At 45.1% G+C, this 26,644-nt stretch overlaps 3 protein-coding genes and 1 non-coding gene across 12 annotated transcripts; 1 reads left to right on the plus strand and 3 right to left on the minus strand.

Moving 5' to 3' along the window:
• Positions 1 to 1,753: 1,753 nt before the first annotated feature.
• fbxo31 (F-box protein 31) lies at positions 1,754 to 10,035 on the minus strand. Of its 4 annotated transcripts, none has more exons than XM_054733203.2 (11): positions 9,988 to 10,035; positions 7,772 to 8,175; positions 7,227 to 7,298; positions 6,821 to 6,907; positions 5,504 to 5,580; positions 5,192 to 5,359; positions 4,160 to 4,234; positions 3,961 to 4,070; positions 3,711 to 3,864; positions 3,229 to 3,599; positions 1,754 to 2,627 (listed from the first exon to the last, which is right to left on the minus strand). In XM_054733203.2, exons 2-11 carry the CDS (start codon positions 8,094 to 8,096, stop codon positions 2,405 to 2,407), a joined length of 1,662 nt encoding a protein of 553 aa, XP_054589178.1. In that variant the 5' UTR covers positions 8,097 to 8,175; positions 9,988 to 10,035; the 3' UTR covers positions 1,754 to 2,404. The 4 variants fall into 4 exon arrangements, with proteins under 4 accessions (XP_054589178.1, XP_054589177.1, XP_015820282.1 ...); XM_054733202.2 differs by lacking the exon at positions 9,988 to 10,035 and adding an exon at positions 8,818 to 8,904; XM_015964796.3 differs by lacking the exon at positions 9,988 to 10,035 and having other exon boundaries at positions 7,772 to 8,275.
• On the minus strand, positions 8,850 to 8,922 carry trnar-acg (transfer RNA arginine (anticodon ACG)). The gene has a single exon. It is a non-coding gene; the product is annotated as a tRNA-Arg (tRNA).
• fanci (FA complementation group I) lies at positions 9,378 to 20,352 on the plus strand. 6 transcript variants are annotated; one of them, XM_015964799.3, is made up of 37 exons: positions 9,378 to 9,656; positions 9,740 to 9,812; positions 11,386 to 11,516; positions 11,924 to 12,077; positions 12,153 to 12,210; positions 12,301 to 12,342; positions 12,520 to 12,643; positions 12,732 to 12,817; positions 12,895 to 13,027; positions 13,133 to 13,210; positions 13,286 to 13,422; positions 13,530 to 13,710; positions 13,797 to 13,884; positions 13,969 to 14,099; positions 14,170 to 14,240; positions 14,332 to 14,446; positions 14,541 to 14,663; positions 14,756 to 14,824; positions 14,905 to 15,006; positions 15,081 to 15,266; positions 15,471 to 15,592; positions 15,668 to 15,829; positions 15,898 to 16,077; positions 17,608 to 17,774; positions 17,850 to 17,920; positions 18,004 to 18,120; positions 18,197 to 18,248; positions 18,323 to 18,450; positions 18,546 to 18,611; positions 18,697 to 18,793; positions 19,036 to 19,220; positions 19,296 to 19,352; positions 19,434 to 19,493; positions 19,572 to 19,643; positions 19,736 to 19,831; positions 19,970 to 20,071; positions 20,221 to 20,352. In XM_015964799.3, exons 1-37 carry the CDS (start codon positions 9,564 to 9,566, stop codon positions 20,275 to 20,277), a joined length of 3,966 nt encoding a protein of 1,321 aa, XP_015820285.3. In that variant the 5' UTR covers positions 9,378 to 9,563; the 3' UTR covers positions 20,278 to 20,352. The 6 variants fall into 6 exon arrangements, 5 of the variants coding, with proteins under 5 accessions (XP_015820285.3, XP_070406526.1, XP_070406523.1 ...); XM_070550425.1 differs by having other exon boundaries at positions 17,853 to 17,920; XM_070550422.1 differs by lacking the exon at positions 20,221 to 20,352 and having other exon boundaries at positions 19,970 to 20,149.
• On the minus strand, positions 20,235 to 26,497 carry polg (polymerase (DNA directed), gamma). The gene is made up of 23 exons (XM_015964800.3): positions 26,444 to 26,497; positions 25,440 to 26,037; positions 25,169 to 25,364; positions 24,930 to 25,097; positions 24,704 to 24,850; positions 24,530 to 24,609; positions 24,270 to 24,452; positions 24,043 to 24,185; positions 23,839 to 23,962; positions 23,543 to 23,764; positions 23,349 to 23,466; positions 23,188 to 23,259; positions 23,003 to 23,116; positions 22,759 to 22,919; positions 22,636 to 22,689; positions 22,437 to 22,554; positions 22,229 to 22,364; positions 21,911 to 22,157; positions 21,723 to 21,845; positions 21,484 to 21,652; positions 21,197 to 21,405; positions 20,962 to 21,122; positions 20,235 to 20,372 (listed from the first exon to the last, which is right to left on the minus strand). The coding sequence occupies exons 2-23, from the start codon at positions 26,009 to 26,011 to the stop codon at positions 20,308 to 20,310; spliced, it is 3,582 nt and encodes a 1,193-aa protein (XP_015820286.3). The 5' UTR covers positions 26,012 to 26,037; positions 26,444 to 26,497; the 3' UTR covers positions 20,235 to 20,307.
• Positions 26,498 to 26,644: the final 147 nt, after the last annotated feature.

Genomic DNA, 26,644 nt, shown 5'->3' on the forward strand with positions numbered 1-26,644 from the left:
TCTGAAGCTGAATCAGTTTTTGAACTCTGAATTTAACTGTTAAATCGGAGCTTTGTTCACTGCTCAGTGTTAGACACCTAAACAAAGTTAGGGTATTTATTATGCAGATGTTATTGGTCAATGTAAAATTATTAGGTTCTGCAACAGCGCTGGGATGCCCAAGGATGCACCCAACTTTAAATCGGCTTTGTCAAGGACAAATATCGGCAGATGCATAAAAACCGTAAATGTTGACCTGACATATCGGTCTACCCCTAGTCCGTAATGTTGGATAAAAAATTATTACTTAAAAGTCCAGTAGCAACAAAGCCAGGTCACCATCAGTCCTTGATTTTGTAGCCTTTAGCTCCCTCAAACTAGTGTAGGCCAAGCCGATGTTCACGCCGGCTTTAGCTCTTTGCTTTGCCTCGAAAGACTTACTCTTGTACTTTTACCTCCAGGCTCCTCCTCCATGATGCCAACAAAAAAGTAAACTTCTTGTTCTTTTGCCTTTTATTGATGAACGGCGAACTGAAAATGCTAACTGCTTGCACAACAGCTTGCAGCCATAAAGCATGTAAAGAGCGCCCCCATAGGAAACCTACCCACTCCACAAAACTGTCAAGTGCAATATCTGGTCAGCAGAGGGCTGCAGGGGGGTGTGAAGTATGAAACTGATCAAGTTTTTAACTCAACAATCCCTGAGATCAATGTTAAAGCTCTAGCTTAAAGTTAAAATATATATATATATATGTATATATAATTATATATATATATGTGTGTGTGTGTGTTACTTAAAGGTAGAAATCAAAAAGCCCCCCCCCCCCCAACTTTCTCAAGGGTCTTAATGTTTTTTGTGTTTGTGTGTATGTCTGCATTTCATTGCATTACAATCATTTAAATTGTGGCGCTGATAAGGTGATGAATAATAAACTGTGACAAAACAAATATTTTCCATTTTTATTTTTATTACTGAGAACAGTGCTTAAGCTGAAAAGCTCCCTGAATTCTGATGAGCAGTTCAAAAGTTTAACTTAAGTCTCCATAAAATCGGTCGTTTAGCATCAATAACACAAAGCAACACATAAAAAAGGCAAATAATTCAAATAGCTGGATTCACATGTCGGACATAAACACAAATAATTATGAAATGAAGCTAATAAAATGTTGACAAATCAAGAGTGCGTTAGCAGACAATCCTTTTGCAAATTCTAGGAAAACTGGAGTCCGATACAAAAGTGCTGGCGGCCGTTTTTCCAAATGATTCGATAAACCGCCCAGAAAAGTGCACTTGGAGTAGGAAAGCTACTGGGCATCACTGCCAGGCCAGTATGAGACGTTCTTTATGATGCACTTTGAGCTGTTGGTTTAAATAATGATCAGCCTGGAGTTGGAAAAACCCCGGGGCAGCTGGAGGTAAGAGCTTAGCGGGAATAAAGCCAGGCAAACACTGTGTCAGCCATTAAAACAAACAACACCGCCACTACAGTTTAGAAGAGAACACGGACAGAAGCAGTTAAAAACTATATTCTGGTACTTTGATTACTTACAACTTTTGAGCAGATTATTTATTCATTACAGCACATCGTTCCATCTTAGATAATAGGCTAATACGTTGGGTGTGGTGATATTAAATGTGATGCGTATCACTGGACGCGGTAGATCTTTAGCTGAAAGGGCAAAAGCGTACTGGTCAGGCTTAAAACTTAGTGGCACAACTGCAGTGTTTGATAAGATGAAAGTTCAAAGGTTACATAAAAATCCAAAATTTCACTTTTATTTAAATACATTTAATGTAGCTGGATTTTTTTTTACACATGTATTTTGTAGTTTTGCAGCCAAGTGAAGCACCTGAGATGTCCTTTTGAAAATGCTGATGTCTACAGCCAAAAATATAATCATAATAAATAAGAGCAAGGCATGCTGCTTTATTAAAACGTGTCCAGGTAGTGGTTAGGAGTGCAATATGGTTAAACCTAAATACACGCAGCATGCGCTTGAACATGTTGGGCACTGAAACTGGTGTAATACTTTTAGCTAGCAGAATACATTGGATGCCTTTTTCCCTTTTCAAGCACTGCTGAATATAAATGTATTTTTTTTTTATCACAGGCACATAACAGTTTGATTCTTTTAAGATATAATATTTATCCAGTGTAATTGCTTCCTGCGAGGGATTTAATCAAATTTATATGACCCGTTGTTATCATGCTGCACCAGAGACCAGACCAGGTGGAGGTAATAAATGAGGACTTGGGAGAACCTTTAGCGCTAGGTTGGTGTGACACAGGTAGGTGAGGTTGCACAGTAAAACCCAACTATGGAGAGAACCTAGAGAGTTCCATTCATCAGAGATCAGCAGAGGTGATTTGTGTGTGATGGTTGCTTCACGTTGAAAACACAGGGTTGGCAGGGGCTTAAAGCATCAAGATGTCCAGGACTGCATGTTTCGCAGCATGGCCTCAAACCGCTCCATGCTCGGGGCATGAGCGTGGTCTAGGTGGTCCGTCAGCCGACTGTACAGGCTGAAAGACTTCAGCTCCAGCCAGATGAAACCAAAACGGTCCTCATCGAACAGCACAAAGAGCCCCGGGGTGCGCTCTGGACTCGTGAAGCCGTGCCCGGCAATCAGGCCCGTTCCGTAGAAGCTGAAACAGACATCATAAATACAACTAATCAGTACATTCATAGCATAACGTAAAAATGGAGGCATTGGCCTGTTACAGCTGCAGGTGCAGAATTTGAGGAAGTGCTCAGCCCGGGTAGCCTGGCCTGCCAGACTCGTCCTCGGTTTAATTCTGCACAGAGAACTAGTCTGGTAACTCACAGGCAGAAAGGCACTTGAGGGGCGGGACTAGGCAGCTCAAAAGTAACCAATCAGAAAAAAGACGGAAATCCCGACTGTACTGCACGACGCTGTAGTTTTCTAGTTGTAGTAAAAAAATAGCGTCTGGCAACGGCGCAAACATCTTTTTTTTAGAAGAAGAAATGCTTTTAGCGCTTCTACTTGTGGTTTTAAAGACGTTCTAGTCATTTAGAACAGAGGAAAGAGCCGCAGCAAACTCCGCTGCTGTCTTCGTTGTTTATGAGAAACTCGGCGTTGTGGTGTGTGACGTACGCTACTCATTGGCTCGGTCAAAGTTCTCACAGGGTGGGGTTATTTGAATGGGAGAGTTCCCAGATCCTTTCTCTGTGCAGAATTAAACAGAGGAGGAGTCTGGCAGGCCAGGCTACAGCCCGGGTGCTCACCATTTCCTGCAGGAGCGAGGGTAGACCTCATTGCGTGCCATGACCCCCAGAGGCAGGACGAAGGGCAGGGGGTCATCAGAGTGGTTACTTTCCTCTGGTCCAGACTGGCAGCTGTCAGAAGCTGCACCGCGGTCACCCTCTTCTGCTTCTGCTCCGCTGGAACCACCGCAGGCTCCCTCCGCTGCACATCTGCCCGTAGCAGAGGCTCCGCTGGCCTGCTGTTCCGCCTCTCCCTGTACCTCATCATGTATTCTCATTACAATCTGTGACAGCTCCTCAATTTTGCGCTGTTGCTCCAGTTCCGGGAGGATCACTGGCCGACTCAGGTCAACGTCTAAAGTGAGCTGTCCTGCAGGAACGTTGGGGTCTCCCTGGAAGAAGCGTCAGAATCAAATTCAGGGTTCGTGGACGTTTGTTGTGCTTATTACAGACTTGAGGGGAATCATTTGGATCACTCTGATGGTGACTATTCACACACTCACAGTGAGTTTGGTGGCTCTCGCAGACGTCCCGTGGAAGCTAAGCATGACAATCTCCAGGCCGTGACTGCCGTAGGTGCCTTTGAACAAGCCCGGCTTCAGCAGATCAGAGGGCATCGTGGGAGGCAGGTAGATCCGCCGGTATGTCAAGCAGTTACTGTGGCAGGACATCATGAGAAACACCGGGCTCACAGCGTTGAGAAATTCAGGAATTTGACATTCACTTCAGAAAGGAAACAGAAAGCAGACCTACTCATATTGACTGGTGTAAATGAACTTCATCAGGATGAGCTCCTGCATGTGCTCATGGAAGATTTCTTCCAGCGTTCGACCCCATTCGTCTTCTAACCAAGTCCTAAATTCCTGCTCAGACATAATAAAATGCTTTAAAAATCAACAATGAGCTTCTAGCAGATTTTTAGGCGAACTTAGCAGAAAACAGTCGGACTCACCTCCTGTCTGCCTCCTGGCATCCGGTGATAATCAGTCTGGTTACATTTAGTCGAAAACTCGTCCTTCTTTACCGTCTAAAATAACAGAATGTGATAAATATTACTAGTACATGAACAGGTTTTCATTAACCAACATCAAAAATTAAAGAGTGCATGTTTGTAGGGAACATCTTCTCTTCACGGGTGCAAATATGAGCAGTGCTCTTTTAGTTTAGATTTGTTGGCCTCATCTAGTGAGCATAAATGGACTGTTTGAGGTCAAAGGTCAGATTATCCTTCAAAATCTTCAGCTAGAGAGCAGCATTCATGTTCTCTCAGTTTCAAGTGGTTGAAAGCAACCCTAGCCCATCACACTACCACCACCATGCATCACACTACCACCACCATGCATCACACTACCACCACCATGCTTGACTGTTGCTATGACGTTTCTCAGAAAAGCAGGTTCAGTTTTATGCTCGATGTAACGTGAATCACACCTGTTCTCCAAACCTGGCCCTAGATTGTTAATCCCCTGCTAGAGCACATCTTGTTTGAGGTGATCAACAGAATTCGGTGGAGACTGATGACCAGTTAAACCGCTCATTCAACCAGGGCTGGAGATACTGGTTTCTAGTCAGCAAACAGACTCTTTTCCCAGAAGTCTTTAGGATAGTCTACATGTTATTCAGTAGGTATGAGACAAGCCTTGTGTTTATTTTTAACTTTCAAAGCAAACGAGGCCTGGAAAGGAGCGCTTCATGTTCTTTTCTTAGTGATTTTCTTTAGAACAGCGCTGACGTGTTGTTTTGTTGATATTTCAGCCTACTTCCTGTTGTCAGACATTTTCAAATTAATTATTCACTTTTACTTTTTTCTAAAAATCTCTCTTCCCCTAAGAAATGAAATAATTTTAAACCCAAAATTAGCATTTACTTAGATTATCTTGGTTTTTATAGATTTTTTGCTGATCTGAAACCTTCAAGTGTGACAAAATATATATATATACATAATAATAATAAAAAAAATTTTCCTCTTTCATCTTGACCTCACCTGTATGTCCCCTTTGTGTGGGCCTCTGTGTCCATACATGCACTCCACCGTGGCTTTTTTACAGTCCAACAAGTGAATACGGAAGAGCGGCCGCCTTCTCATGGGATCTTCCACGCGGGGGTCATGAGGTGGCAGATACATCCAGCCGATGACGAACAAACCGTCCACCTAAGAGACATTCAGTCATGTCAAATGCCCTACCTCGGCCCAACGTAGCGTCGCTTTAACCTATTAGGTCAGTCGACTTTTTAAAATGAAAATCTTCATGCAAATAAAGTCAGAAAACACTAAACTGCTGTCATCATGGCTTACCACAACATTGAGTAATCCACCGTACGGGCCGATGTCGGGCTGCCACAGGCCCAAGATGTGCCTGTAGGGATGAAGCACTGCAACACAAGAGCACAGCAGCACGCCACACTAATCAGGATCCTGCAGTGCCGGACTGAAAACGTGCAAAACGTGAAGTTAAAACCACTGGTTAGGTTTTGTTTCATAAGCCATGAATCCCTACAGGTGAAAGCAAAAATAACTATTTTCTCTAGGTCAGCCAAGTTTTGAAACAGCACGCCAAATTATCAGGCCTCAAAAACTCAATTTCACTGTGCAAACAAAAAGTGTGTACATGAAGTTATTACAAGTGTTTGCTTGCAAATTGGATCAGCATTACGCCGGGGACACACTGGCCGCGGAAGCGCTGCGAAAATGGGACCGCCTTCATTCGGCGCCCTTGTTAAGCTATTCTATAGACTACATGGGCCGCCGAAGCGCCACGACTCGCCTCGCGCCGGCGCTCCAGCCCGCGCCGTGCAGCGATCATTTCGGCGTTGGCTCTATTTTTTTCGCGAGCCGCGGGTGAATCGCGTCAATTCTGGCAGGAAGTCAAACCTAGACATAAGAGGCAGGCCGGTAAAGTTAACAAAATAAAGCATTTCAAAATAAAATTCCGCAATAGTCAAATGTGTTCGTATCAGACACTGCAGAAAAACCACACGAACACGCACACACACACACACACACACATCGAACTTGTGTGCGTGTGTGACCACGTGAAGGGGTGTGTGGTTTTGGGTGTCTTTTCACCGGAGGAAACAGGACAGAGAGGCAGAAAGTCTGAGGCAAGCAGTTAAGATGGATGACTTTAAATTAATTATGGAAGTTGAGAAACACAAGGAGCTGTATGACCCCCGAAAAACATGATTATTTACGTACCCATTTCGGAAGAAACTGCTAGCATACAGCTGCAGAACTGGAGCGGGTTCCAAGAGATTCAACTGGCAGAAACAACTCATACCATAGGTTCACACACACACACACACACACACACACACGCACGCACGCACACACGCACACGTACAAACACTCAAACGTAGAGGAAAAGAGCTGAGAAAAGGCAGAGAGGAAATGGAGGACACCAAGTGTTTAAAAGAAAAACTACAGCTGAGCCGAGGCGTGCCTCGACTGGGGCGCGTCTGATCTGAACTGAGGAGCGGCGAGCAGCGGCCGAATTTCGTGAGCGATTCGCTTCTCGGCGCTTCCGCGGCCGGTGTGTCCCCGGCGTTAGGTCCCCCCCCCCCACACACACACACACACTCCAACATGGTGCAGCTCTGAGGCCTGTGTACATACAGTGTGTGTAAACATCTCTATAGTCCATGTTCTCGTAGTCTGGGAGGAGCTTCATAAAGCGCCCCGACTTCACCCGCGGACTGACACCTGCACAGGCACAACACAGGGGTGTGTAGAGCGGCCTCGGGCCACGCTGAGGTCAGTCACAAGCAGCTTCTGATTTAAAGAGACAACAGCTGTCTGTACCACTGGGACGTGGTTTACTGGTGTTTTTTAGGCAAAAGTTGATGAATTAAGAACAGATGGGGGAAACATTACTAATTATTCATAAGGTTTTCTAATAAAAGTAAGAACTTCTCCATTCTTTTAGGAAAAAATGATGAATGTTCAAGACCAAAAATAAGTAGGGATGAATTCAGTTCTACACCTGATTGGTAAAAATGACAGGAGAGCAGTGAGAACTGACGTTTCACATAGAGGTCCTGGCTGGAGACTCCTCTTGCTTCCATCTTCCTCAGATCCTCGTTCATGCCGAACTCTGCAGGGCAGACAAGCGTTTCAAGGTGAAAACGCAACTTTATTCAATGTAAATGGCACCAGATTATCTAAAAATGCAGCCGAAGTAAAACATTCTTCTAGAAACAAATTCAAAGGTTACTAATCTCAAAAATTAAACGTGTGACTTAAGATTATTACCCAACAGAATATTAGTATACCTAAATACATAACCGTAAACTTTTACTACAATAAACTAGGTTCAGAGGGTAGCTTAAGGGTCAAAGTTCATGAGACTGAGCTGCTTCTCAACTTTGTTGACAAAGCACTAAAAGAACTGTGAAGTGTTCAGTTAAAGGCATTTATGACAGTAAAGCTTTCTGTGACGTAACGAAAACTACATACAGATCTGTTCCGGGCAAACCATCCAATCCTGCGTGAAGCTGTAAAAGCTTCAGGTTTAATTAAAGCACATTCATTTATGTCGCTTCACGCTTTGTTGTCAGCAGTGTTTACCTTCCATGCATCGCTTTCTCCAAATGGTTTCCGTGTTGAGGATTTGTCTGAATTTCCTGCACACAAGCGCGACATTTGGGAGCACTGTTCCAGGAAGCAACGAAAATATCTCCACTAGCAGCTCCGGTGGTAAATCCACCAGCGATTCCGGGTGTGGGGGTCCGGTGCTGGGAGTTGGATCGCGGCAGCTTCTGTTGATATGACCGCTGCCATAATCGCGAGCGTCACTCTGCCCCGCAGTGGCGACGACGCCCCCAGGGCCTCCGCGGCTACCTGTCTCGGTTTTCCGCTGGCCGACAATCTGCTCCCCCTCCTCCTCGTCCATGTCCGAATCGCTGCCTTGGTCCTGCTGGTTGTTCCGCTGTCGCCTCCGGCAGCTACGAGACTGGCCCACCCCGCAGAGCCTGGCACAAACAGCCATCCGTAGTCACCAAACAGGCAACATTACATCACTACATCACATCTATCAGCTGCAGTCTCATCTAATCCTAACCTCGCGAGCGCAAGATGTCTTCTGACGTCACGCGAAGTGTGTTTTTTTAATCTTTGCTAACAAAACATGGCTGTTCATTCACATAAAAGCTGTCAAAACAATGCATTTGCTATTAGCTTTTGTGGAATGCTGAGAATCTGATAACAACGGGATTTTCAGGATTTTTGAATACTTTCATTAAACCGTAGCAGCGTTTTTTGTATTTGTGTTGTGGCTTTTGTGCTTTGTTGAACCGTACGGGCCACCGTAGTTTGGAACGCAAACGCTTCCTCTAGCAAACAGCATAAAATCAAAGCCTAGAAAGACATCCCAAAGGTTTCTAAAAGGTTTAGCGTTGAACTAAAGCATTGTGATGTAGAATAATAAAGGATAATCCATAATCGCGTACACTTATTCTTGTCAGTGTTCCCTAGGGCAGCCGTTGGCTACCTCATCACCATCAGTGTATAAATGAGTGGGTGAATGAATGAATGAATGGATGGATGGCTGAGTAAATGTAGTGAAAAGTGCTTGCAGTCCCCAGAAAAGCGCTCTAAAAAGGCAAGCCATTTACCTGTCATTGGTTAAAAAACTAAACGAAAAATTCGAGCCAGCCAGGAGTCGAACCTAGAATCTTCTGATCCGTAGTCAGACGCGTTATCCATTGCGCCACTGGCCCGTTATGAATTCATATAAATAGAAATTTTAAGAAAAGGGGCGAATCCACTAGTTTTACTCTGATTTCAAGTGAGTTTTGTCTCCGTAAATAGTTTAAATATGACGAATTTCAAGAGCAATCCAGCATCACCGAGGCTAAACATGTTATAGGCATAAAAAACAACAACTAATGTGTTACTGAGTACCACAACCATACAATTTCTCAATGCGAATACGTACATTTGCCCGATTTGGCAACCCCGACCCAAGCTGCTTGCTCTCGAGTCGAATTCAATAATATTTACACCACAACACGAATGTGTCACATTTTTAATTTAAAATGATGTAATATAATCACCTTAAATATATCTAAGTTGTGCCCCTTTTTGCAAAATGCTATCCGATTATGTTTTTGTGGATTATTTGAATGCAGAAACAAACATGGCAACCAAGAACAAAACAGGAAGAACTCCATTACGGCGGGAAATGTGCTGTTATTAAAGTACCACCAAGACAAATGTCCCGTTTTTGGTCTCCTTAAACTAAGCCGAATATATGACTGTAGATGTAGTTAAATGACCGAGAAACTGAAAAGCTCAGCTGAGTAAGACGCAAAGAACTCAGTTTTGTTGCAACATCTGGTGGCTTCAGGTGGAAGAAAACATGAAGGGAGAAATGGATAAACTCGTCTCTCTTGCAGAAGGAGACCATATCACCGAACTTCAGAATTACCTTTCCGCTTTGACTGATGAAAAGGTAAGTTACTTTAACATTTAAAAACCCGACTGAGTTTTGGTAAAGCCGATTGCTCAATTTTCTCTCGATCGCGTGGTTTCTAGATCAAAGCACTGATGACCAACAGCGCGCTGAAGGGTAAGAGGGTCGGTGCTATGCTGAAAGGCATATTTAAAGGTATGTCTAACGTTCTGCCTGTACATCACATCACAGTCAGCAGTTTACCATCCCAATTACTATAATCAGACCTTGCGTGGTGCCAGAAAGCGGTAGTTTAACGTCAAGTTAATCCAAGTTAATAAAAATATATTTAGGAAATATATGTAAATGCTGCTAGTCCGTGAAATCTCACCTGATTCGAGCTGTCTCACTCCCATGCTGCTGATTGGCTGTCTTACTTGCAGCTGTATTAAAACACACAGTGCATACTGTTACATCACTGCATTTAGTCAGATAATAATTTATTTATACAAATCAACTAATTTTTTGGACTAGAATATAATGGAATTTATTGTCACTATACATAAGTACAATAAAAAAGCAGCTCCTTCAGTGCAGTCAGACAGTAAAAACAAAAAACAAACAACGGATGCAAAGTTGCGCTATATACATATTGGCTATAGCAGTTATTGTTAATAACATATAGATACAGATTGATGAGCACAAGGGAGACCTGAAGTCAGTTAATGCCAGTGCATGTGGGAGTTTAAGGTGGTTATGTCACTCAGGAAAAAAAAATTGTCCTGGTTGTGATGCACAGAGGGAAGGCAACAGCCAGGGTGGGAGTTGTCCTTGATGATGTTTCTTGCTCTGCTGAGGCAACGGGAGGTGTAAATATCAGGGCGTGTAGGAGGCAGCCGAAGATCTTCTGTGCTGCATTTACAACCATACAACCAGCCTCTCCCTGTCGCCATGTCAGCATGGTGCAGCTGCCATACCATACTGTGATGCAGTAGGTCAGCAGGCTCAGTAGTAGCAGGTTGTGGTGCTACCTGGGGACCCTCAGGAAGTGTAGCCCCTGCCTAGCCTTGACTATGACAATTACAGAAATGGGCTACTAAAACAACAAAGTAGTAACAGTAGTGAGTAAAGGTAGTAATAACGCCAACATACACAGCAATGAAAAGAGAAAAAGCGCAAAGAGGTAAAAATGTAAGATTCTGCAGCTGCAAGAGCTGAAGTCGTGAGCGTAGGCCATACGTCATGAGCTTCTAGAAGCGTCTTAGCCAATTAACATTATAAGTGCTTCTTTTTAAAAGACCATAAGAGTTACGTTTTATTTTGTCAGTAGCCTACATTAATTTCTAAATCTGAAACACAGTTCAACATAATACAAAACAAGCGCTTTGTTAACTTTTAGTTTGTAGAGTTGAGCTAGGCCCTCAAGCTAGTCCCGATGCGAACGACATACCTCCACATTGGGGCTTTATTTATCTCCCTTCCCTTTTCTCCGTTTTCTGAAAGCCGCTTCGGTGGCTTCGTGTTTTTAATATGAAGATATTGTGTTTGCATGCGTCAACGATGTTTTCTACCTGAAGCGAGATGCGCTCCGATAACTCATGCCCCTCCCCCTCCTGCTGCTGCGTTCAGGGTCAAGTTAATTAAGTAGGAAATTACACGAGTTCTTTTCTTATCAATTTCTGCATTTAATTCTGCATTTCCATTGTTACCAGCAACAGAATAGCGCCAGATTTACCATATAAGTCAGTATGGTGACGGATTACAATAAAGTTGTTTTTTTTTCCTGTAGGTTCTCCATCCAATTCCTCTGAAGGAGCAAATCGCAGACTTCTTGTCTATGAACACTGCATCCCTCTGTGTGAGTCTGGGGATCTTCAGGCTGAGGTGGCTGCTGATATGATCGGTCTACTGATGCTGGAGGTACAAACAAACCCCTCGTTATTATGATATCTTACAAGCCACCTTTCTGATGAGCGTTATGCATGATTAGAAATTGCCTAATGTAACTTGGGTTGTTTAATTTTCAATTTCCTCTGTGTGTAGACTTGTCATATTAGTGTTTTAATCCTGTCATATTCAGTCCTTTACATGTCTGCTCTCTGGCGAAGGAGCTGCAGGTAGCAAAGGCCACTGTTACTTCTTTATTACCGGTTTACTGTTTTATAAAGACATAACAAAGCAAAACACTTTTCTATTGTATAGTTGTTATATTAAACCGATCAAAATAAAAACAGATTTTCTTTATTATAATTTGAAATTCAAGGCTTTGAAGTAACAAAAAAAAAAGCTACATTGTTGAATCTTTTTGTTTTGAATGTTGCACATAGACTCACACACTCTCCGGACCGTCTCTTGCAAAACTGGCATCTTTGTTTGTGGACGCCATTAAAGTAGGGAAAATGGGCAGTGGGAAATCCCTGGAGCTGTTTCCTACCGTTCTTACTGCTCTTGCTGCGTGTGAAGCCCTGACGTATGGCAAAGGTAACGTCAAAATAATCTACGGTAATTTTAAAAAGGGTCTAAAATGTAAAGTCTCTCTTTATTTGTTTATTTTAGGGGAGCTAAGTGGTGAGGAATACAAGAAGCAGCTGATCAACAGCCTCTGCTCCAGCAGGTATGAGCGCTGCATCAATCTGCTCAGATTTAAGTTCAATTTACAACAAAATGTCTCAAACTATTTTAATTTTCTCATATTTGTATCCAGATGGGACCCGCAGTGTGTCATCCACTTTACAACCATGTTCAGGTAAAACCTTCATTTATAAGCTGATCACAAATTCGAAAGCATATTTCTGAAATTTTGTGAGTTTTTCTGAAAAGTTAGACTTTTTTGGTGGCTCTTGCGTATTTATCAGAGTGATGCTGCTTCTATATTTGTTTTTTTTTCTATCTCTGAACCTTTATTCTGTGCACCTAATTCCAGGGATGTGCCCTTGTCACTAGAGGAGCTGCAGTTTCTGGTGGAGAAAGTAGTGAGGATGTTCGCCAAACTAGATCTGCAGGAGATCCCGCCGCTGGTTTACCAGCTCCTGCTTTTGTCTGCTAAAGTACGCCTGGTTCTGCAGATACGAGTGAATTTTCTCTTTCTGTTAATGATCCTAATGCATTTTTTTTCCTGTTTTATGTTGGTTTCAGGGTTGCAAGAGACAGATCTTGGATGGGATCATTAGTTACTTTAAGGAGCAGGACATTCATCAGGAAGAAGAGGAGAAACATGGAGAGTCAGTGACTTGTGATCTTCAAGCAGCTCTCTCACTCTGATCCTTTTTATTCAACTTTAATTTGTCTCGTCTTTCAGAAATCTGGATTTAGAGGTTCAGTCCATTCCTCAAGACCAGCTGAGGCACGTGGAGGGCACGGTCATCCTCCACGTTGTGTTTGCGATTCGGCTGGACCATGAGCTCGGGAGAGAGTTCCTTAAAGGTTTTAAGGTTATTTGCACTGCAGCTTTTATGTGGGATTGTAAAAAAAAAAAAAAAATAGCCATTTTAAACATGAGTTGTCAGTTGAACTGTAATGTTTTTGCCTTTCTGCAGACCTCATATGGGGACTTGTGTCCGTTCAGTGTTGCCTTATTGCTCTCGGTCGCACGTATCCAGCGTTACGAGGAGCAGGTAGGAGAGGTTCGCAGATCTTTTCTTTCATAACTGATTATTGTTTGATTCGTCATTTTCCTCCGTTTTTTTTAGGTGTTTGACCTTTTGAAAGCAGCTGTAGTGAAGAGCTTTAAGGACAAACAGCTACTGCAGGGGTCAAAGTTCCTGCAGGACCTCCAGCTGGGCCAGTGCAGTGCTGCTAAAATGATTCTGGACACAGTCAGGAACAGGTTAGTCCTGATCTGTTTTAAACCTTTAAAAGTAGAGAGATAAAAAACATTCATCTTTGAAATAAATGAAATTAAAAGTGTGGGTTGTTATTCTTCCTCACCTGCAGCGTATTCGGATGGGATCATGTCACTCAGGGAATGGTCCAGCTGGGATTCTTCCTCATGGACGCATTTGGACCCAAACCTGGACCGTTTGGAAAGGCCTCTGAGGGTTCTGGTGGTGTAGCCCGGACCCCCCCTCAGCAGGCATGTAAGCTGGGAGGACAGGTGCTCCTACAGGGCTTCAAGGTGCAGTAGCATTTTTGTTTTCATTTAAACTTCACAACTTACACTCCTGATGTTGACCCCATGCTTTAATCTGCGTCATCGGACAGATGCACGAGCCAATCAGAGGCGAGATTCTGGAGCAGGTCTTGAATCGTCTGGTCACAAAGACGGCCTCGCCTGTCAGTCATTACTTAGGTAATAAATAGATTAGATAGCAGTGCCAGCTCTCAGGATGGTAGCTCATCAGGGATGTTTGTCTTCATGTTCCTGCATCATCAGAGCTTTTCTCTGACATCGTGATCTCTGCTCCCATGATCCTCCTGGAGTCGTCCTCTAAGCTGACCGAGACGTTTGACCACCTGTCGCACCTGCCTCTGGCCACCGTTCAGGGTCTGCTGAAAGCTGTCCAGGTACAAAGACGGAGACGTTTGTAACGTGAAGCGATTTCATTTATCTGACTTGTGTTCACTGGATCCCCAGCCCCTGCTCAAGGTCAGCATGTCTCTAAAAGACGCCTTAATTCTAGTGCTGCGCAAGGCCATGTTTTCCAGGTACTTTGCTTTCCTTAATGTAAAATATCTTTAAGCTGAACGTGTTTTATCAATTGAGATTTCTAATTCAGCTTTCCCTTTCCTCTGTCAGCCAGCTGGATGGCAGGAAGTCTGCGGTGACGGGCTTTTTGCTGCTGCTGAAAAACTTCAAGGTTCTGGGCAGCTTGGCCTCCAGCCAGTGCAGCCAGGCCATCTCCTCCAGCCAGGTGCGGATCAAGCTTACCTCCACACACACACACACACACACACACACACACACACACACACAGAGAGAGAGAAAAAAAACTACAATCTTTGTAGGTCCAAGTGGATGTTCATTCTCGCTTCAACTCCGCTGCCAATGAAGCCTTCTGCCTAGAGATCCTCAGCAGCCTCCGCCGCTGCCTTGGCCAACAGGCGGATGTACGCCTCATGCTCTACGAGGTCAGAGGTCATTCTTCTTAAAAGCCAAGCCACGTCTGTTAATCTGATAAAAGCGGGGACTTAATAAGGAAGCAAATTCTTTTCTCCTGCAGGGTTTCTATGACGTTCTTCGTCGCAACTCCCAACTGGCAAGCTCCATCATGCAGACGCTCCTCTCACAGGTTTGTGTGTGTGCGTGTGTGTGCGTGTGTGTGTGTGTGTGGTTTGCATTCAGAGCTGCATGTGATCTCTGCATCTGTAGCTGAGGCGGTACTATGAGCCGGAGCAGGACCTGCTGCCCCCGGTGAAACTGGAGCCGTGCATCACAACTCATGGGGACCAGATCTTCCTCCAGGAGCCGCTGGTACACCCATCTGTTCTATAAAACCTTTGCAGGTGTGCTTTGCCTTTTTTAAAATCTTGTTTGTTCTGTTTCAGGCACATCTGGTGAGCTGCACCGTGCACTGCCTGCTGTGGCTGCAGAACATGCACACGGCCACCACTGATGACAGCGGCGATGATGATGATGATGAAGAGGAGGAGGGATATCGGTCTGACCTGCAGGCCATCTTGGAAAGCACAACACGACGTATGCTCAAGAGCGAGCTGGAGGACTTTGAACTGGTAGGGAGCAAATAAACACCAAAGTTAACCCCTGCGCCCCCTTGTGGTTGAACCTGGTATATGCATGAGTTTCCATGTGTTCATTCTTGTTGAAAAGTGCTCAAATAATCATTTTTTAATATGTTTAGCTGTAATTATGAATTTTAAAAGGATGCAGTGTCTTGTGTTTAATTTTTATCATTTTTAAATCTGTGAACATTTCAGGACAAGTCTGCAGAGTTTTCTTTGGCATCCAGCGTTGGAGTGAAGAATAACATCTACGCCGTGCTAGTGATGGGAGTATATGAAGTTCTGATGGAGTACAACTTCATCAAAGCCAACTACAAGTAAAAAAAAACGTGTATTTTTGATGCATTTTTGTGTTCTTAAATCCTGATCAGCTTGTCCGTTTGGTTTTGCAGTAAAAGTCACCTAGAGGGGGTTACGGAGCTGTTCAGCCGCTACCACAGACTGTCTGAGATCTTGAGGGAGAAATCCGGAAAATCCCGAACGTCCTCCAACAAAACGCCCCGCAGTTTACTCTCCATGGGCTTTGCATCGACTCTCATCACCGCGATTTTCAGGTACAATTTTTAGCTGCACAGTCTTTAAAGTTTTGTTTTATTCCCTGAAACTCTTTTTTGTTTTTCAGAGATAACGCTCAGAGCAGAGAAGAGGGTCTCTCAGTGCTGCGCTCAAATGGCGAGTTTGTGCGTTATGCTTTGAGCGTAGTCGTGCAGAAGATCCAGCAGCTGGAGGAAACCGGACACACGGACGGTCCAGACGGACAGAACGCAGACCGGGCTTTCCGCTTCCTCTGTGACATGACCAGGTTTAAAGACAGCCTAAAGACTGCTCCTGTTCTTTCTTTAATCAGAGCTGTGCGTGACGTTTGATTGCTCCACCTGCAGTGTTGGGAGTAACGCCGTTTAAATATAACGGCGTTACTAACGGCGTTCTTTTTTAGGTAACGGAATAATCTAATTAATTACTTTTCCCACTGTTGTAACGCCGTTACCGTTACTGGGGACGGAAGGTTGTGCGTTACTATGCGCTTGTCGAACGTTGAGCAGCAGGGTGAGGCTTTCTGACCGCCACACTTCCGCTGCAGCCAGGAAGAGAGAGAGGTGTCGTAACGCACTTACAAACACAATGTTGATTGGCCGGGTGGGCGGAGACCCTCAGTGTTCTCACCGTCACCGCATGCTGTAGACCCAACAGAGCAGCGATGGGAATAACGCCGTTTAAAATACCTACGTTAATAAAATAATATTTATTTCAGTAACGAGCAAACTAATTAATTACCGTCTTCTTTTAACAAAACAATCGTTTCTGTTACTGATAGGGAAATGCGTGCGTTAAGCAGCGCGGTGTGTTGAAGCTGTCATCAGCTGATCAGGAGCTAAAGAGGTAGATGTTTTCATCCAAGCGCATCACGGCCCGTGAAGAACGAGGAAGACGTGATGAATATCTACGGCTGCAGACCCGCAGATTCGTTGCTGCAGGTGGGAATCTGCAGCAGCGAATCTGCGGGTCTGCAGCCGTGCCCTTCTTAGCGTGACAGCGGACGTCCCGAAGGTCCGCTCACCTGTTCACCGCTCAGACGTCCTGATCTTCTACCCTCCTAGATAATCCAGCTGTAACCTGTTTCTGATCATGTCTTTAGTCCCGCTGTAACACTGATGCATCAGTCTCAGACGGCATGGAGCTCAGGTGTTATTAGAACTACCTGTGTGTGTTTACCACCCAGCTTCAGCTCTTCTGTGGTTGGGTCTGACCCAGGTTGTGCCTCTTCTAGTGTCATTTTAAAGGATTTTAATTATTTATTTAACCATTACTAGATTACCAGCAACAGAAACGCTACTAAAACACACAATTATGTGAAGCTGGAAAAATTAGAATACTGTGCAAAATTACATTTATTTCTGTAATTTAACTAGACTGAGAGACCATTTAAAGGCTCGGGAACCTTTACAGGTGTTTCTATTTGCAATTTTAAATTTTAGCTGATTGGGGTCTTGTTAAATATCACACAGTGACCTTTTAATAGTCTAGATAAGTGTAATGCTCCTATTAGTAGTTCCTCCTGTTAAGTGCTTATTTATTTAAATTATTCAGGTTTATAAAAACCATTTGGACATACATTTTATTATGTTCCAGTCATTAGTCATTTATATTTCACTATTGTAGTAATTATTGCATGCTTTAATGAAAAAAGTAACTAAGTAGTTATTTTTCTTGGTAATTAGATACTTTTATAATCTTGTAACTCAGTTAGTAACTGAGTTACTTTTTTGACAAAGTAATCAGTAACTATAACTAATTACTTTTTTAAAGTAACGTTCCCAACACTGTCCACCAGGGTGCTGATGTGGCGTTACACCAACATCCCCAGCGTGGTGGAGGAGGCGGGAAGGAAGGAGAGGCGCTGCAGTCTGTCCCAACTCTGTTTAGAGGGTCTCCTCCGGATCTTCAACGCCTGCCAGCAGCGCTTCCCAGACAAGATGACGCAGCTCCTTTCTACCATGGGTCAGACAGCAAAAGCATCACATCATGCCTTTCAACTAAACAAACCGGTTTCACCCAGTTTTGTGTTTGTCGCAGAAGCTGCAGAGGACGACGGGGAGCAAGAAGACGCCAGCGAGGTGAACTACTTTTACATCCGACAGTTTCAGGTAAAAAAAAAAAACGTGAAGAATTATTTTTGTCTTTTCAACTGAATTCTGCTGCTGCAAGCTGAAAAGATTCCTGTCACCAGAGGGCGCTGTTCACCCAGTTAAGTGGAAGCGAGGAGGACTTTAACAGCAGAGAAGCTCAGCTGCTGGTCAGCATCTTGGCTGTACTCTCACGCCAGCTGCAGCCCACCTCCAAACAGGTAAAGTTCACGCTCACCTGGACTCCATCGGGATAAATAGACATTTTCTTCTAAACTGCTCGCTTTAAACCACCAGTTTGTTCAGATGATCACCTGGACCGTGAAAATCTGCAAGGAGACTAGTTTTGGTGAGAGATAATCCACTTAGTTTGCTTTAAGAGGCACAAAGTGTTTCCTGAGCTGTTTGTCTTCCTCTTTTTAGAGGATCCCACCTTCTCTAAGGGCCTTCTCTCACTTCTCTTCAGTCTGCATGTTCTCTACAAGAGTCCTGCAGGTCTGCTGCTGGAGCTCTGCCAGGACATCCACAGCCAGCTGGGAGACATCGATCAGGTGCGGGGACTTTATCTCCACCTACCGCTACATCCTTCCATCAGAACGCAGCTGTGTTTAAATCATCGCATTCATGCATCTTTCTCTAAACTCAGGACATGGAGGTGGAAAGGCAGGCTCATTTTGCCGTCGTCAACATGAAAACAGCTACGACGGCAGCAGTCGGTCTTTTGATTTGCTCTAAAATTACAAATTTGAGTGCATCTGCAGTGCATCCTCACCTTCCTCTGTGTTGTTTCCTAACAGCTGCTGGTCCTGTCTCAAGTTGACAAAGTCCTCGATGAAGTGGACTGGCTTATTGCCAGGAGGAAAGGTCACACGGCATCTGATAAGTCTGGATCTGGTAAGGTTTTTGTGAGCAGGGATGCATCAGAGCGTTCTGACCAGTACCTACACAGTAGCTGCTTCTCTAATGATTGCCTCCCTGTAAGATTATTTCATCGTGTTTATTTCTCAATTCTAATTTTTGCTTATTTGCACCAAGTACCGCAGCAATTTCCTACTGTCGTGGTTTCTGGCACATACGTCAATAAAACACTTCTGATTCTGAGCGTTAGTTGGTGTTGAAACATCTTTGATGTGCAGCTGAGGCGTCCCAGGCTGCAGGGCAGCAGGACCCAGCAGAGAAAGCCGTGACGCTGCAGCTGGGGAGCGTCCTGACGGCGCTAAATGAGCTGGTCCAGACGGCCCTTCTGCCTGGAACCTGCACCATCACGCTGCTGAGGGAGCTGAGCCGTACCTACACCACCCTCACCACTCTGGTTAAATACGTGTGTATCCGTCTGGTCGTTAAGCTCCGTGAAAAGTCGCTTTTTTTAAAAATTTGTAACATTTTCCTTTCTCAGTACATCCAGGTGTGCTCCAACCAGCCTGGGGCGCTACCAGCTCGATTTGAGAAGCTGGTAGGTCTTATGAAGTCTGTTTTTAGCTTTTTTTTTAATTAATTCTATGCTAATTTATTGTTTATTCTATCTTCTGTGCAGGTTAAATTATCTGGCTCCCATCTAACCCCTCAGTGCTACTCCTTCATCACATACGCACAGGTACAGGCTCTGGTCCAGTCCTGTTAGACACAACCGAGGGGCGATTACGGCTTTTTAAGGCTTTTTGTTTTTATTCAGAGTGGAGAAATAGGTGGAGGTTCCAATGAGAAGAAGAAAAAGAAAAGAAATGAAGCGAACCCAGCCGCCTCGGTGAGAACTTAACTTTGGTTTTAGCTTTTTATTGAAAAATCTGCACACTCAAGCAAATCAGCGCCGCACCGTCGTTCTCCTGCTTTCCGTAGGCGAAGCTCCTGCGTGAGACGAAGGCCATCCCGAACTTGATTTTCAGCATTGAGCAGTACGAAAAGTACCTCATCATGCTCTCCAAGAAATCAAAGGTGTGTGAGCTGCGTTACATTCAAGGATGAACTGAATATTACAAGAACATCTAATAATAATTCAAACGAGAGAAAAGACTTGTTATCATTTATAGGATTCAGTCAGCCTTTTCCATGTTGGCTCCTTTTATTTTCCAGGTGAACCTGATGCAGTACATGAAGCTGAGCACCTCCAGAGATTTCCGCATCAACGCTGCGACCCTGGATGCCGCCCTGCAGGAGCAGGAGGACGCTCCGGAGGTGGGTGTGAGCTGCCATCACCACAGTATCTCAGGATTTCCTCTCTTCCACTCGCTGACCTACTCCGGGTGCTTTTAGTCAAACATCTTCAGAGATGCTGTAGATGATCGCTGGGATAACTTCCGGTTTGTTCCTCCGTGTTTTATCAGGCCGAAGCGTCCCAGGAGGAGACGCAGGAACCCAAACAGAAGAAGAGGAAACCGTGAGGCACAGCTGGCGACCGACGGACAAACCCATTATCTTGCTTTGCTGAGAGAGCCTTTGGTGATGTCGATGATCTGGTAAACGTCCAACGCCTCGCCTGCGGAAAGTTTAAACATCGTTTATCAACCTGTTCCACTTTATTCAGCAGGAAGTTTCTGTTTCACACTTTTTAGACGAGCTTTATTGTCCTGATTTCATCTGGATGTTGGGACTGTTGCTCAAAAACCAGTTTTAAGTTTAATTCTTATTCTAGTGGATCCAGATGTTCCTGGGATGACAACACTAACCTGGGAGAAGGAGCTGTGCTTTTCTGAAGATTTGGAAAAAGAATCCCAGAGATTAAAAACCCAAAGTGTCTGAATTGTTCTTTAGAGGGGCCGCATTTTCATTGTTTTTGTGCAAACGAGCATTTTTTTTACTCCAGAATGATTCATTAGTGCAATTTCTGAACTTTTTACTTAATGTCAGAAAAATGAAGATTTATTTTTTGCAATTAGATTAAATTTAAAGGTTATCTACTATAATAAATAGTTTTTGGATTAATAATTGTTCCAACTGGTTACAGGATTGTTCTTTCAACATTCGCAGGACTTTGACAGATTTTTGTCTCGTTTTTCTGTCCCTTTGTTGTATTTTGTCTAATAAACTCTATTTATTAGCAAGAAATCTCATTGCTTAAAACTCACCCGGTGGGTACCCGTATCTCCGTTCCAGACCCGTGGGGTTGGAGGGAGTCGCACAGTCCATGGTGACCTCCTTCCTCAGACACTGGTCCACATCCACCGCACTGAAGAACGCCACAGACTGCGGGAGGTCCTGCATGCCTAACGCGTGGGCGAACATGCACCTGCAAGAAAAAGCCGCCCTGATTTAACGGCCCATCATGACGGCTGTAATGGGGAACATCAGCTGGAGGCTGACCTCGTGAGCAGGTTGGTGATCTGGAGAGCCAACGCCGCTCTGTAACGGTCCTCGCTTCGGACCAGGTACCGCACCTCATCGTGGATGCTGATGCAGAAGCGCCCATCGATGCTGTGCTCCTCGAAGAGCCACCTCATGGCCACCAGCATCAGATGCAGGTAGTCCACAGCGGAGCTCTGCACCGCCCAGTTCACCCTGCTGGTGATAAACTTCCATAAAAAAATAAAAACATCTTCAGCTTTCTGGACTTGGATGTGTCTATAATCTGGTTATGGGCTCGGCCTCACCTCGTCTCTGACCGCTCGGGGCTCCAGGGCTCTGCTGATCCTGCAGCCGAGGACCGGAGTGGCTGGCTGGGCCGAGTGGGCGATGCTCTCCAGCTTATTGAACATGTCTGACTCGGTACCTCCAGCCCAGACGCGTTTCCCAACAATATCCCACTTCCTTTGCCGGGAGCTGAGAAGAACACCGAATGAATGAAACGCTGAGGTGAATAAACGAGTCAGAACCCTGACAGGCTCGTTACCTTTGTGAGGCTAGTCTACTGATCCTCCTCACTTCCTCCAGGGAGACGCTTCCATCATCCTCTCTGTGCACATCTATGTCCAGCTCCCTGACCAGCCACTCGCCCTCCTCTGACAGACGATACCTAACAAAAACAGGGCTCAGCATGTCGCTGTGTCGCCTCAGAGGTAAAACTCCTCTGATCTTTACCTGCGTATTCCTTTAGTCAGGGCGTACATCTGCCTGGCCTTACTGGCAGCTTCTGTCTGATTCAGGCGGTGGTTGAACTGCATCAGCAGCCTCTCGGCGAACGGCTGCCCTGCACCGTAAATGCGTCCATAGTTAAACACCTTGGCATGCTCGCGGCTGATGCCCACAGCCTCGGCGGTTCGGCTGTGCAGGTCCGTGCCCTGGCTCTTCTTCCCCTGAAGGGTCATCCAGCCGAAAGCCGTGCAACCTGAGCCACGCACGGATGAAGTTAGACCGTCAATATTTACGCACCTTTTTAGAATAAAAGCTGATTTTTACCATGGATGCCTGCAAACTGAGCCTCTCCGAGAACCGCAGCGATCCACAGCTCCTGGGAGTCCACATCTGCTCCCACCAGGTGATATCCAGGTGGGACCTGTACCATGGCCTTCAGCTCACTTCCCACCCGGTCCCTCTGAGAGGGACACGGAAACCAGCTTCATAAACTTAATCCTTTAAACTCTCAGAGCGATTTGTGATGACTTACCCGAGCATTACTGGCAGTCAGCCATGTTGGCTCCACGGCCCGACGGGTCACCGTCCCTGCAGTGACTACCTGAGGCAATATGGCTCCATACTGGCCCTCTTCATCAAAGTCTTTGTGTCTTTGGGAAACAACAAACAGGTGTTTTTACTAACAGCGAAGGAAGCTCGGCTCAAACCGATGACCGACGTGCCGAACGGACCTGCTGACGTTCCGGGGAAGCTCTCCTTTCCGTAGCCACAAAACCATCTGAGAGCTAAAAACAAGAAAGAAGAAACTGAATATTTACACCCGACTGGGATCGGATCAACTGCCACAACCAGACCTTATACGCTTGTGGGCGTTCCTCCAGAAGGACATCATCTTGTTAATCTCCAGTGCCCGGGTAGCGTTGGTTCCACCCCTTCCTGCTCTCAGAGTGCCGTCCTCCATCTTGGCCAAGAAGTCTTTAGAAAAAGGACTCCCGACATTGTTGTGGTGGCCATCCTGTCGACGCAAAGCCTCAGTCAGACTTAGAATACAACTCCGAAGAACAACACGGTTTGGAGAGTTGAATAAAGTTAGCTCACCTTGTGAGGTAATTTGAAAAACCAGCAGCCTGGAATGTCGACGTCATCGTACGGGCCGACCCCATGGTGGTAGTGACAACAGTTCTCCTTGCTGGTAAGATGTGGATCTTGGGACTGATGGTAAAGGATACCATAGGAAAGGGTTAAATGAAGCGTATGTGTTTATCATAATCAGTTCTGCTCACCATTTTTATTTTTGTCCCATTTTTGACGCCATATTCATCTGGGAATTGTTCCAAAGAGCTCAACTCCTCCACCTTTAAACGATGTCAAATATAAATTTCCATCATAAACCTTATTTCAGAGCCCGACTTTGTGTCTTTTGGTGTTTTGTAAGAAAATGCACCTTTGCCCAGACGGTGGCGTTGGTCAACATGAGGTCATCTGAAGGACTGGAGTCCAGATACTCGGGCTGCTTCTTGCTGTTCTGCTCACAATACTCTCTGTAGACCCCCTCGATAGCTCTGAGGAACACAGCAAGGCTCGATCTCAAACCGTGATCACTAAAACAGAGTTTTTAACTAACAGACAACCAGGTACCTGTGTGGGCACACAGGCCCCGTGGTCTCCTCCTGTGATTTTAGATTATCTCTGCGTCCAGGCACCAGATACCCCCACCCGTGCTTTTCTGTGTAATGGAGGGGGAACCCGTCCCACGTCAGACCCATCAGCTTAGGCGTTAGTCTCATCTGGAGGCTGATGAGGCTGGCTCCAGGTGACCAGCTGTCCTCAGACATCTTCTCACACAGCTTACGATACCACCTGGAGCACAACGAAAGACAAACGTACACTTTATTAAAAGAAAATAAAAGGTGCATTACAATTAAAAATCTTACCGAGGATGTCCAGGCAGGTGTTGTCTTCTCTTAGGAAGCTGATTCGCTGTCTCCTTGAGTTTTTCAACCACGAGCCTGCTGGAACACGGGCCTTCCAGCTGCTCCTCAGACGGAGGCCCTGGATCTAAAACACACGACGCAGCTCCTTTTATTAAAATCCTTGATGTTTTCCCTATTAAGACATAAAGTCTGGATTTTTTTTACCATCCTCCCAGTCTGGAAGAGGAGTGGAAGTTTGTGTTTCTGCTGCTTTTTGGGAGTTTTTCCTCTTTCTAACGGGTAACTTCTTCTGTTTAAACTCCTGAACATCCCACTCAAGATCCCAAAGCCAGGGGTCTTCTTTGTACCTTAGAAATAAATGCGTGTGCTATATCAATATCTTTCACATAATATTTCATCCCTTCAATAGCTAAATATATTCATCATCTCACCTGTCATCCTCCAAGAGCTGACATGCATCATCAGCAAGAGTCATCAGAGACTTCTTCATCTCTCCCTGGAGCTCGTCGTAAACATCCTGGGAGTCCTCCAGGTACCGGCCCCAGTTCTGATTAACGGGGAGGTAGCTAACACCCATCTCCAGCATCCCTGCTAATGTCACTGGATGAGGGCACCTTAAAAATAACAGAAAAACGTTATCTTTGCACGGATGTGTTCCCTTTTATCCGACGATGCTTTAAGACCCACCAACCTTTCCATGAAGAGGGGCAGCTGCTCTGTGAAGATCTGATGTGTGGCCTCAACATCCAAAGCGCAATACTGCATTAACTCCTGTAGGTGGCAGCAGACTGGTTTTGCACCACAGTTGCACAGGAAGAGCACATTTAATGTCATCGAACTCCTGACTTTTATAGACGTCTCAGACCTGGAAGTTGTTCCTGACATCGATCATGTTCCCCTTCACAAAGATCTCCCTGGCCTCTTTCTGCAGCGGAGGCCCTCCAACGTACAGGGCATGGACATCAGCCAGGTTGTTGATGCTGCTAATGTTCACCCAGTCCCAAGAGCCAATCTGCATGTTAAAAAAAGGCATAAAATGAATAAAACCTCTTTCAACTAAGTTGAGACATACGGATTAATGTGACACAAACCATGGGGCCCTTCCTATTCTGACCAGCTTTCTTGAGGTGATCCTTGACCTCCTGAAGACCTCGCTTTTTTCCCAGCTTGTTGGCCATCCACAGCGTGCGCTGGAACCCCGTTAGCCCAGAGATGGCCATGTGAAGGCTCATGGTGTCCATGAAGCGGACTTTTGAACCCTTGCAGCAAATTAAAAATGCAATTATTGTGGCCGGGATGGAAAACAAGATGAAAATCTTCAGTAACTAACCTTTAGAAGGTACTGCTCCTTTATGTAAGATCTGTCGAAACTGACATTGTGGCCCACTATGAGCCTCTCCTTCCACTGCCCCCCTGGAGGGCGGGAAGAGTTGAAAGATGTTTCTAGTGGAATCAGGTCAGCAAGAGTCAGCTGGTTGGACCAGGAGTACCTCTCCTCGATCAGACGCTTACTGCACCAGGAGTACCTAACAAGCAACAGCAACGTCATCGCTTTATGTTTGCCGAGACCTGCTCACTTTGTGATTTGTGTTTCATCTCACCAGCTGGTCGGAGACAAAGCCACTGCCAGTGTAGGACAATTTCCCTCTGACGTGCACACCTCCACATCAAAAACGAGGGCAGACTCATCTGGGAAATCAACTCTCTGACTCTCCCCGCCAGGCTCATAGCGCGTCCAGCCGACCTCCCAGCTCCATTCCTGAGGCATGGGCGGCAGCTCCGCCTGCAGCAGCTTGGTGGCGGCCTCGAGGTAGGGAAGGCTCTGCTTTTCAGCCAGGATGCGAAAGTGCTCATCGATGTTCTTGCCATACATCTGAGGAAGTTTAAGGTGCACATCAGGAAGAAGTGAGGTTTCCTTCCCCCACAGCTTGTGCTTCTCTAAATGCTTGATGCTGCGCTCCACATCTGCCGCTCTGTACTCCGGCACAACCCCATGGAAGATCTGCTCATGGAGATTTCTCGACAGCATCTGGATGTTAAGGGGGTTGATGCGGGTTTCTGTGGAGTCCTCGACCTGAAGCGAATGATACTTGGCGGAATAGAAGGAGCTTGGACATCTCCATCGTAAAGAGAAAATGATCCTCTGGAGAGGGCAGCGAAACAAATGGAGCATCACCTCATGTGGACCTCTCCCAGAAGCTGGAAGAAAGACATGCACGAAATGAAATAAAACAAGTTTTGTAGCTTTTATTATGAGGAGAAACAAGACTAGAAACATAGCCTCGTTTAGGCATCTCTCCTCAGTTTATCCCACGTTCAGCATTTCGCTTTAACTAAACTAAATGATAATCTGAACACTTTGTAAAACTTCATCACAGGTGGTGAACTACCAGACCTGGTGTGTGTGTTGACAAACACTCCCATCACACATGCGAATCGCTAGCAACTCAAAAAAACAATTACTAAGTTTCCAAGTACCTAATTTAACTAGTTAAACAGTGCCTTAACTGTTCACACACCTTCACCGACCAGTGCTTAGCATTAGCTTTAAAGAGAAACATATATAACAATTAAAATGTAGAATTAAAACTGGTAAGCTAGGTACCTTAGCATCGCTGCCCACGGAGTCCTGAGAAATGAAAACTTTAGCGCCCCCACGCGGTGTGGAGAATTCCACGTCTTTAAAATCGACAAAAATGTTGAATAAAAACTGAGATTTGAGAGAATGTGTGCTTATAGATCAGCTAAATCCAAATAAATGTTACACATTACACAGATAAAACTGTTATCAAAATGGATAAATATT

This window comes from Nothobranchius furzeri, chromosome 4 (genome assembly GCF_043380555.1).
Source record: "Nothobranchius furzeri strain GRZ-AD chromosome 4, NfurGRZ-RIMD1, whole genome shotgun sequence".
Taxonomy (NCBI): Eukaryota; Metazoa; Chordata; class Actinopteri; order Cyprinodontiformes; family Nothobranchiidae; genus Nothobranchius; species Nothobranchius furzeri.

Coding starts and splice junctions, on each gene's coding strand:
- fbxo31 (XM_015964796.3), bottom strand. CDS start 8,192: ATGGCTGTTTGTGCCAGGCTCTGCGGGGTGGGCCAGTCTCGTAGCTGC. Junction 6,908..7,226: donor CCAGGACCTCTATGTGAAAC/GTCAGTTCTCAC, acceptor GTGCCTGTGCAG/GTGTCAGTCCGCGGGTGAAG. Junction 5,581..6,820: donor TAGAGATGTTTACACACACT/GTATGTACACAG, acceptor CTTGTGTTGCAG/TGCTTCATCCCTACAGGCAC.
- fanci (XM_070550422.1), top strand. CDS start 9,564: ATGAAGGGAGAAATGGATAAACTCGTCTCTCTTGCAGAAGGAGACCAT. Junction 13,028..13,132: donor AGTTCCTTAAAGGTTTTAAG/GTTATTTGCACT, acceptor GCCTTTCTGCAG/ACCTCATATGGGGACTTGTG. Junction 19,494..19,571: donor CCTTCATCACATACGCACAG/GTACAGGCTCTG, acceptor GTTTTTATTCAG/AGTGGAGAAATAGGTGGAGG.
- polg (XM_015964800.3), bottom strand. CDS start 26,011: ATGCTCCATTTGTTTCGCTGCCCTCTCCAGAGGATCATTTTCTCTTTA. Junction 23,963..24,042: donor TCTTCCAGACTGGGAGGATG/GTAAAAAAAATC, acceptor CGTGTGTTTTAG/ATCCAGGGCCTCCGTCTGAG. Junction 23,765..23,838: donor CACCTGCCTGGACATCCTCG/GTAAGATTTTTA, acceptor GTTGTGCTCCAG/GTGGTATCGTAAGCTGTGTG.